The following is a 10,872-nucleotide window of genomic DNA, read 5'->3' on the forward strand; positions in this document are numbered from 1 at the left end:
CACTAGCCACTGCCCCAGCTATCCCCAGGAATTCTGATTTAGTTTGGCATCAATATAGTTTTAAGAGTATTCCAGGTGATTTATAATCGTCTTAAGAAAAAGAGGCATCATCAGACAGGGTGTATGCCAAAAAAAAAAAAAGACAAGACAATCGAATAATCGGCAGAGGGTGGTATTTGGAGATTGGCAGCTGGGTCCCCTCTGGAGTGGCCCTGGAGAGTGACACACAAGAGGCAGCGTCCCAGAGCCATTGTGGCCCACTGCATTAATGCCCTCACCCCCTCCTGCAGGGCTGTGCAATAGCCAAGCAGCTGGGTGCAGAAATCTACCTGGAAGGTTCGGCTTTCACCTCAGAAAAGAGCATCCACAGCATCTTTCGGATGGCTTCCATGGTGTGTCTGAACAAGCCTAGCCCACTACCCCAGAAGAGCCCTGTCCGAAGCCTCTCCAAACGACTGCTCCACCTCCCCAGTCGCTCTGAACTCATCTCTTCTACCTTCAAGAAGGAAAAGGCCAAAAGCTGTTCCATTATGTGAAGTGGAAATTGGAGGGGGGAGACAACCCCCTACTTCCTCCCTTGGGGTGCAGAGGCACGGGGAGAGGGAGGATGAGACAATTTAGGACACTGGACATGAGTTTTTCAGATGGCCACGGTGAGGGCTTGGAAGGAGACAGGAATGGGGCGAGGAAGGAGCCAGGCCCGGCATGAGGACCTGATGCTGAGATAGAACCATCATACCCCAAGCTAGGCACTAGGTTGTGGAGGGGGCGGCTACCCCAGTGCCCCCCTGCTCCAGAGGAAGGAAAGCTGTGGGGGACGGGGGGCATGCTGGCCTCCTGGGCTTGGAGGCCTACAGCAGCCTCACCTTCAGCATCATGCCTCTTCCACACAGCGTTTCCATGCAGGCCAGGGGATGGGAGGGGTCCCAGAGCCCTTCCCTTCCCCTCTAAGGAGGCAGCAGTTGAACAGAGTGGGGAAGCTGAGTGGCAGCTCCCTTGGGGGTTTAGCCCAGGTGCTTCGTAAATGCAATCGGAAGTGCAGGAGCTGGTCAGAGCCAATGAGAAGGAAACCTCATCTTTGCATAGCCCATGCCTCATGGAGAGGTGACATCATACATTCACATGCTTCTCACCTAAGTCCCCAGGGTCCAAGGGAGAAGCCCCAGACCCCCTTCTCTTGCAGAGTGTGGGGGTGGTGGTGCTGCAGGGGCAGGGCTGGGTGGGGGTCACCAGACTTTTTCTGCCCTTAGGGCAGTACAGCTGGCATTTGTTTTATAGACTCTTGTCTTTGGAATTGGGGGGAGGGGGGAGTGTTTCAATCTGTTATATGTTCTGTGTTTAATGAAGAAAACCTATTTATTAATGAAAAATATAATACATATAAAGAGTTTGGCTCCTCATTTTTTTCTGTTTTCTTTAGTTGTTACAATCGGTATTTTTTTGTGTGTGTCTTTTTTTTTTTTTTTCCCCTTTTCATGGAGCACAGGGTCTCCCTATATTGCTCAGGCAGGTCTCGAACTCCTGGGCTCAAGCTATTCTCACATCTCTGCCTCCCTAAGAGCCGGGATTACGGGCATGAGCCACTGTGCTGAGCCCTTTGATTGATGATAATGAGAGAAAAGCTGTCCTGGGGCCCTTTCTGTGGGTTGCAGAAAGGCTGCCTCTACCATTCCCCAGCTCCTCCAAGAAGGAGCTTCTCTCCTCCCCCATCCCCCTACCCTAGCCCCGCCCAAGACCTGCTAAACCAAGGAAGGGTTCCTTAGCCCTAGAGCAGGGGTACAGGCGTTCTCAACCCTGGAACTATTGACATTTTGAACTGGATAATGCTTTGTTGTGAGGGTCTGTCCTATGCAGCCCAAGATGTTTAGCAGTGTCCCTGACATCTGGTGGATGCTAGAAGACAGCACCCCACTCTCCAGCTATCACACCCAAAAATGTCTCCAGACATTGTTAAATGACGCCTGTGGAAAAATTCTGGTTGAGAACCACTGCCCTGGAGAGTCTAGAGGAGAGAAAAAGGTTTGATGAAATAATCAGTAGAGAATCCAAACTGCTGAGATCCCACTCCACATAGGTGGACAGACTAAGCCAAAGCTGGGGGAGGCTCCTGGGATTCTGGTTTCCTCTGAGTTCGAGGAGAGGTGACATTGCCTTCATAACCTTCCAATTCCGATGCCTACTGATGGCAGCTCAGGGACCTTAACTCTTCCTTTCTCAGTGACTTATAGCTCTTGTTTTCCAAGTGCCATAGTGTAGTGCTAGTGCTAGAAATAAAGTTAACATGTACTAGGTCGGGCGCAGTGGCTCACGCCCATAATCCTAGCACTTTGGAAGGGTGAGGCGGGTGGATCACAAGGTCAGGAGATCGAGACCATCCTGGCTAACACGGTGAAACCCCATCTCTACTAAAATACAAAAAATTAGCTGGGCATGGTGGCATGTGCCTGTAAGCTGAGGCAGGAGAATTGCTTAAACCCAGGAGGCAAAGTGCAGTGAGCTGAGATGGCACCACTGCACTCCAGCCTGGGCAAAAGAGGGAGACTCTGTCTCTAAATAAATAAATAAAGTTAGCATGTACTTAATGAGTGTTCAGCACTGTGCACTGTGTTGAGGGCTTTATATGATCACGTTTAGCCTCATAAATGATAAGAGCTAACATTTGTTCAATGTTTACTATGGGTCGGGGGCATTTACGAGATTTTTATTTTTTTTGGAGGCAGGGTCTCACTCTGTCGCCCATGCTGGAGTACAGTGGCATGACTACTGCTCACTGCAACCTCACCCTCCTGGTTCAACTGATCCTCCTATCTCACCCTCCTGGGTAGCTAGGACTACAGGAGTACCACAGTAGTCTATTTTTTGTAGAGATGGAGTTTCACCATGTTGTCCAGGCTGTTCTCAAACTCCTGGGCTCAAGTGATCCTCCTGCCTCAGCCTCCCAAAGTGCTGGGATTACAGGCATAAGCCACGGTGCCCGGCCCCACTTATGAGTTCTTTCTATGTTATTTATTCCTGTGATAACCCTACAAGCCTATGAGGTACTATTTTTTTTTTTTTTTGGATGGAGTTTCACCCTGGCTGGAGTGCAATGGCGTGATCTTGGCTCACCACAACCTCTGCCTCCTGGGTTCAAGTGATTCTCCTGCCTCAGCCTCCCAAGTAGCTGGGACTACAGGCATGCACCACCATGCCTGGCTAATTCTGTTTTCTTTTTTCTTTTTCTTTTTTTTTTTTTTTTTTAGTAGAGATGAGGTTTCTCCATGTTGGTCAGGCTGGTTTCGAACTCCTGACCTCAGGTGATCCACCCACCTCAGCCTCCCAAAGTGCTGGGATTATAGGCGTGAGCCATGGTGCCCGGCCACTATCTACTTCATTTTAAAGAAAAAGAAGACCGAGGTTCAGAGAGATTAGGTAATGTGCACAAGGTCACACAGCTAGAAAGTGGCTGAACATGGATACAAATCCAGGCAATCTGGCTGCACATCATGCACTCTAACCTGCTCTGCTGTCCTGTCCTGTGAGGGAAGTGGTACTATCTCTGTTTTGTAAATGAGGAAAGAGAAAAGCCGGAGATGCCATATAATTTGCACAAGATCACAGTACTAGTAAGTAATTGAGCCAAGATTCAAACCAGATCTCACTGTTAACCAAAATCCTATGGACCCCTTACTGGTAGACATGTTGTACCTAAATAGGTATCTCCAGTTATGGTTCTTACTAGAACACCATTCCTCTGTCTCCATCTCCAAAGATGATGGTTTGGGTGCGGTGACTGATGCCTGTAGTTCCAGCACTTTGAGAGGATAAGCCAGGCGGATTGCTTGAGGCCAGGAGTTTGAGATCAGACTGGACAACATTGCAAGACCCTGTCTCTACAGAAAATAAAACGATTAGCCAGGCGTGATGGGGTGCACCTGTGGTCCCAGCTACTTGGGAGGATGAGGCAGGAGGATCGCTTGAGCCCAAGTCAGGGCTGCAGTGAGCTGTTTGTGCCACTCCACTTCAACCTGGGCAACAAAGTGAAATCCTGTCTCAAAAATAAATGAGTAAATAAGCTGGGCACGGTGGCTCACGCCTGTAATCCCAGCACTTTGGGAGGCTGAGGCAGGTGCATCACAAGGTCAGGAGATCGAGACCATCCTGGCCAACATGATGAAACCCCTTCCCTACTGAAAATACAAAAATTAGCTGGGCGTGGTGGCACATGCCTGTAATCCCAGCTACTTGGGAGGCTGAGGCAGGAGAATCGCTTGAACCAGGGAGTTGGAGATTGCATTGAGCCGAGATTACACCACTGCACTCCAGCCTGGTGACAGAGCGAGACTCCATCTCAAAAATAAATAAATAAAATAAAATAAAAATACAAACAAATAAGAAAACAAAGATGCACGTTTGTGAGAAAACTAGTGGGGCAAGACAAATAACAAGTATCCTTGAAGCCCTACATGTGTCATGAGAGGTGTGCACAAGTACTAGAGGAACTCTGCCACTATGAACTGGGACAAGCTTTATCACGCTCCAGGAGCTCAGTTTACTCATCTTTAAAGAGAGTTAAGATGGCAGTCTGAAAACGGGGAAAGGTAATGGCCTCTGAAGTTAAATGAACCTGAATTTTGGCTCCATTCTTTTCTTTTTTATTTATTTATTTCTTTTTTTTTTTCCAGTCAGGGTTTTGCTCTGTCACCCAGGCTGTAGTGCAGTGGCACGAGCATGGCTCACTGCAACCTCGACCTCCTGGGCTCAAGCGGTCCTCCTGCCTTGGCCTCCCAAAGTGCTGAGATACAAGCGTGAGCCACCTCACCCGGCCCATTCTTTTAACTATGTGGCCTTTGAAGGCATAATTACTCTTTCTGGGCCGCAATCTCCTTAGCAGTAAAATGGAGATAGCACTCATCTCATACTGCTATGAGAACTAAGTAAAACAAATAAGGTAGGTTAAGTGTCCAGCCCAGAGTTGAGCACTTAGAAGATTCTCAACAAAAAGTGGCTGCAGTTTTTGAAGATTCTGGCCTACCATGGTTGGTCTGATTTTTAGTTGAATCTGTGAATCTGTGAGTCGAGCGCCCTCTCGTGCTTTCGTGGTGACTTACACCTAACAGATCTCAGAGCTCTCTTTCCCTTCCGTTCTCTCTGGAGTAGAAGCAGGGAGGTGAAAGGCTGCAGGTTCTAAGAGAAGTGTATGTCTCCAAGGGTTACTTCGGGCCAGTGTGCATGATGCTCAGGGCTTTAGGATTACTTGCGTCTATCCTGAGGCTCTGCTTGAGAGCTTAAGGCATATTCGGAGAGAAAAGCCAGACCTACAGCCATGTGGAATTCAAGCAACAAACCTGCTGCTGGGAAAATGGGAAGGGAGGTCCAAGATACTTCCGGTTATCTAAACAGTTTCCGCAATTGCAGTGTTTTGTTTTGTTTTGAGGGAAAGAGTTATGAACCCATAAGAACAAACAGAAACACAAAGTTAACTTACGATTTGGGGTTAAAACAACAACAAAACTCAGTGGAAGACTGAAGTAGGGGAATCTGGGGGAAGAAAGGAGCAAAAATACCAAGACAGCTCAACAATTGGTCACATTCCAAAGGGAAAAAAATTGAGGAAACCAGGGTTCTATCTGGAATGTTGAGAAAACAGGTGCTAGAGCCCAGGAGATACCATCCTTCCGGGAGGACTTTAGAGTCCATTGTGTGGGCTCATTTGGAGCTGTAACAATAACTGGGGGTTGTTACGGCATTCACCCGGCTGCAGGGGCCAAGGTTGCTAAAAGGTCCTCCTAAGCCTGGGATAGTTCCACACACAATGGAGAATTGCAACACCCTCCTTGTGAACCTACTCCTGTAACCTAATCTTTAGTTTGTCCAACTGTAAAATGGGACTAGCCCCATTCTCACAGAATTGTTATAAAAACCGCTTTTCCACGAATGGTATTTATTGTTGTTACTGCAGTTGTTAGCTATAATTACATGCTACAGATATCTCAGGATGCCCTTAAATTCCTCCACTGTAAGCCACGGGCAACGACTGTCATCGACTGTAGTTTCTAGGAAGACCAGCCAATTCCAAGAAGGATGCTCGGCGGGAGAACCTAATGCCGGAAGCCTATTCGCGAAAAACTCTTCCTTCCCGGACGCTAAAGTCTGGCAAACCACATTGCCCGGCAGACCCCGCAGCCTAGGGCCGGCGCTCAAGCCGTGCATTCTGGGATTGGTAGTTCCCGGGCCTCAGTGTCGGCCTGTGCGCCCAGCTCCAGGAACTCGCCTTCCCAGCTTGCCTTGCGGCCGGGGGGTTCATCGCCGCGACCAGGAAACGGGAAAGATGGCGACGGCTCCTCGACGTTGAGGCCGCGTTGGGCGGTTCAGACTCAGGGTGGTGAGTCCCGGGCGGTGGGGGTGGTTCCCACGAGCTTACAGAGAGGGCGAGAGTCGGGGCACAGCGGTGGCCCCTGCCTCCTGGACGAGGCGGGAAAGAACGCCTCAGAAAAGGGGCATGAACCCGGGAAGCTCGGGCGGGCAGGAGTGAAGGGGCGCAGGCCCCAGGGGTAGTGTTGGCTCCTCCGAGCACAGGCCACGTCCGTGCACGATATTTTCCTCCCAGGACTCTGCCCATGGGCGCAGCGCCTCTGATACCCCCAGTCTGACCTTATTCTTTCATGCTTCAAGTAGCCTTTGCTGCAGCCAAACTGGAACTTAGGCTTTTCTCTCGCAATCAGTCCATGTTTTCCCGCCTCTGCTCCGCCTCTATTATTTCTTTTGCCGGGAATGACTTCTTTTCCGCGTCCTTAATTACATATCTTCAAATTCTACTTATACTTAAAGGCTCAAGCGTCACTTCCTCTACCAAGCCTTCCACGTCACCTTTTACAAGTGAAAGGAAACGCCTTTGAACACCTGTATTACTACATCTGAGCCTTGATACTCTTCTTCGTATGTGTCTCATACCCCCTGTTGTTCTTTTTTTTTTTTTTGAGACGGAGTCTTGCTCTGTCGCCCAGGCTGGAGTGCAATGGCGCGATCTCTGCTCACTGCAACCTCCGCCTCCCAAGTTCCAGCGATTCTCCTGTCTCAGCCTCCCAAGTAGCTGGGATTACAGGCGCACGTCGCCACGCTCTGCTAATTTTTTGTATTTTTAGTAGAGACGGGGTTTCACCGTGTTCCCCAGGCTGGTCTCGAACTCCTGAGCTCAGGCATTCCACCTGCCTCGGTCTCTTAAAGTGTTAGGATTACAGGTGTGAGCCACCGCGTCCGGCCTGATAACCCCTGTTGTTCTAAAAATTTCCTGTGAACAGAATTTGTTTTTGTGACTCACATAGCACCTAGCACTGTGCCTTGCATACAGTAGATGCTTGGTAAATATGTCATTGAATGAAAAAAAAGAATGTGCCCCTGCCCTGCAAGAACTGAGGACCTGAAGATCTGGAGGTTTGAGAGAAGGCTGCTGGAAAGCATGGCCAGAGTCAGCCTGGTTATTTGGCCCTTGTGATAACAGAACCTGTGATAAAAGTTGCCTATATTTACTGTCTCCTCATTTTTCATTCTCTTCCAAACTCATTCCACTTGGGCTTCCATTCCCTCAATGCTACTGAAACAGCTCTTGTCAAGGTCACCAGTAATCTCCATTTTTCCAAATTCAGTGGTTGCTTCTCTGTCCCTTATTCCCTCTCCACTTCGCTGGTACTTGATTCCGTTGACCCCTCCCTCCTTGAAACATGTTTTTGGCTTCTTCGTTGCCATACTTTTCTTTGTCCTTTCTCACTGGCTGCTGGTTCTTTCCATTCTTTTTCTGTGGTTCATCCCGTGGCTAACTCCTGTTAAAGTGTTCCAGAGCTCAATCCTGGAGCTGCTTCTCTATTTTTTTCTTTCACTATGCTGCCTACTTAGGTAATATCATTTAGTGTCCCATGGCTTTAAAAGCTATCTGTGTATTGGTGACTCAGGTTTTTGTCTATTGACCCTCTTCCCTAAGTTCCAGATTTGCATTTCTACTTGCCTTCTGGGAATCTCCACTTGGTTGTCTTACTCACATCTCACATTTAACCTGGCCAAAATGAAACGTTTGATTTCTTCTTAAATCTATTCCTTCCCTAGTCTTTTCCAGTTTGTTTGCTATGGCACCGCAAACTATTAGGTTGCTGAAACTATAAATTTAGGAGCTATCTTTGTGTCTCTTCTTTCTGTATCTCCCTTCAGTAAGTCCTGTCAGCTTTGCCTCCAAAATATGCTCTGACACTGCCTACTTCTTTCCATCTCCATTGCCACCTTCCTAGAACAAGCCACTGCCATCTCTTGCCTAGAGTACCATAATAGCACTCTCAGTGGTTTTGTTTTCACTCTGCCTCTCTGCTATATGTTTTCTTGCAAGTCACCAAAGTATTAGATTGTTTCCTGTATAAAGCTCTTCTAAGATCCCCATTGCAGTTAAAATCCAGTTTACTCTGACCTGTAACACATTTTTGTTATCTGACTCCTGCCCAGCTCACTGAACTCATCTTGAATCAGTATTCCCCCTGCATCAGTGCTTCCCAGGCTCAAGAAGTCTTCCCACCTCAGCCTGGGCTCAGGTGATCCTCCCCAGGCAGGAGCAAAGGCGCATGGGCCCCATAGGTAGTATTGGCTTCTAGGGGTACAAGCCGTGTTCCTGGATGGTATTTTCCTTTATTTTCCTCCCAGGCCTCTGCCTATGAGCTCTTGAACACTTTTGAACTCAAGCATTCCACCCACCCTCAGCCTCCCAAAGTGCTAGGATTACAAGTGTGAACCACCACACCTGGCTGATTTTTCTTTTTTTTTCCTTGAGACAGAGGGAGTCTTGCTCTGTCACCCAGGCTGGAGTGCAGTGGCACTATCTTGGCTCAAAACAACCCCCACCTCCTGGGTTCAAGCAGTTCTGCCTCAGCCTTCCGAGTACCTGGGATTACGGATGCCCGACACCATGCCTGGCTAAGTTTTGTATTTTTAGTAGAGATCGGGTTTCACCCTGTTGGCCAGGCTGGTCTCAAACTCCTGACCTCATGATCCGCCTACCTCAGCCTCCCAAAGTGCTGAGATTACAGGCGTGAGCCACTGCACCCAGCCTCTGGCTGATTTTTATAAATGTAAAATTTTATTTTTCAAAATAGACGGGTAGTCTTACTATACTATCCTGGCTGGTCTTGAACTCCGGAGCTCAAATCCTCCTGCCTTGGCCTCCCAAGGTGCTGGTACTACAGGCATGAGCCATCAGGCCTGGCCACACAAATATGTTTTTAACTGACAAACGTGCAGTTGGGCTCACACCTGTAATACCAGCACTTTGGGAGGCTGAGGCAGAAGGATCCCTTGAGCCCAGGAGTTCAAGACTAGCCTGGACAACAAATTGAGACCTTGTCTCTAATAAAAATTTTAAAAATTAGTTGGGGGCGGGCACAGTGGCTCATGCTTGTAATCTCAGCACTTTGGGCACTCAGGGCGGATCACCTGAGGTCAGGAGTTTGAGACTAGCCTGGCCAACATGGTGAAACTCCGCCTCTACTAAAAATACAAAAATTAGCCAGGCGTGGTGGCACATGCCTGTAATCCCAACTACTCGGGAGGCTGAGGCAGGAGAATCACTTGAACCTGGGAGGTGGAGGTTGCAGTGAGCTGAGATCGTGCCATTGTGCTCCAGGCTGGGCGACAGAGCAAGACTCTGTCTCAAAAAAAAAAATGGGTCGGGTGTGGTGGCATGCGCCTATAGTCCCAACTACTTGGGAGGTTGAGGCAGGAGGATCGCTTGAGCCTGGGAAGTCAAGGCTGCAGTGTGCCATGATTGTGCCCTGCCCTCCATCCTGGGTGAGAGGGTGAGACCCTGTCTCAACAACAACAACAAAAACAAAAAACAAACCTGACGAACATGCTAAGCTAGTTCCTGCCCCAGTTTCCTAGTACTCACATCTCTTCTATCTAGTAAGGGTTTTTTACCCTGATCTTTTCATGGCCCTCTTTCCCATCATTCAAGTCTCAGCTTAAATGTCAACTAAAACTTCTACCCTGAGCCATCTATCTGTTGTTTATACCCTTACCAATCATATCACTCTTTTATTCTCTTCATTAGCATTCATTACTATTTAAAATCCTTTCTGCTACACTAGAATTTATGCTTTATGAAGTAGGAGACTCTGTTTTCTTTACTGCTTTGTCTCCATTACCTACAACAATTTCTGGTACCTTGTAGGTGCTCAGTGAATATTTGTTGAAAGAATGAATGATATCCAGGATGCTGTACAGAGAAAATAGCCCTCCTTTGGGATTATTTTCTTAGGGCTACAAGTGTTCTTTTTTTTTTTTTTTTGAAACAAGGTTTTGCCCTGTTGCCCAGGCTGGGGTACAGTGGCGTGATCTCGGCTCACTGCAGCCTCCGCCTCCCAGGTTCAAGCGATTCTCCTGCCTCAGCCTCCTGAGTAGCACCACCACGCCCAGCTAACTTTTTTATTTTTAGTAGAGACGGGTTTCACCATGTTTGCCAGGATGGTCTCGATCTCCTGACCTCGTGATCTGCCTGCCTCGGCCTCCCAAAGTGCTGGGATTACAGGTGTGAGCCACCACGCCCAGCCCAAGACATAGCTATTTCTATGTGATATGCATGATGTACTGATACAGAACAGTCAGTCACTTCTCAGGTGATTGTGAGATCAAATGGGTTGTCCTCACATTTTGAAAGTGCTTCTTGTTCATTTTTCTTTTCTTATCTTTATACAATCTTCCTTAAGGATATATGGCGGGGAATGGCATGAGAAAGGGGACTTGTAAGCTAAAACTTAAGGAACTATTTGAGCTGAACCATCTGGGGATAAAATAAGTTGCGAGAAATGTATCCCAAGTCTTTGGGATGATGATGAGGTGGTTGCAGATTCAGGATTGCTG

General features: G+C 48.1%; 2 protein-coding genes across 2 annotated transcripts in view; both read left to right on the forward strand.

The window, feature by feature from the left end:
- RND1 (Rho family GTPase 1) overlaps positions 1-1,387 on the forward strand; it is an 8,426-nt gene extending 7,039 nt beyond the window's left edge. The window contains exon 5 of the mRNA XM_011987622.1: positions 291-1,387. Within this exon, the coding sequence (XP_011843012.1) occupies positions 291-536 (246 nt within the window). The 3' untranslated portion in view covers positions 537-1,387. The remainder of the gene's footprint in view (positions 1-290) is intronic.
- A 4,880-nt stretch (positions 1,388-6,267) lies between these two features.
- Positions 6,268-10,872, forward strand: part of DDX23 (DEAD (Asp-Glu-Ala-Asp) box polypeptide 23) — a 22,270-nt gene continuing 17,665 nt past the window's right edge. The window contains exon 1 of the mRNA XM_011987623.1: positions 6,268-6,364. The gene's annotated coding sequence lies outside the window, so the exon portion shown is untranslated. The remainder of the gene's footprint in view (positions 6,365-10,872) is intronic.

The sequence above is a fragment of the Mandrillus leucophaeus genome, unplaced genomic scaffold (genome assembly GCF_000951045.1).
Source record: "Mandrillus leucophaeus isolate KB7577 unplaced genomic scaffold, Mleu.le_1.0 Scaffold313, whole genome shotgun sequence".
Lineage (NCBI taxonomy): Eukaryota > Metazoa > Chordata > Mammalia > Primates > Cercopithecidae > Mandrillus > Mandrillus leucophaeus.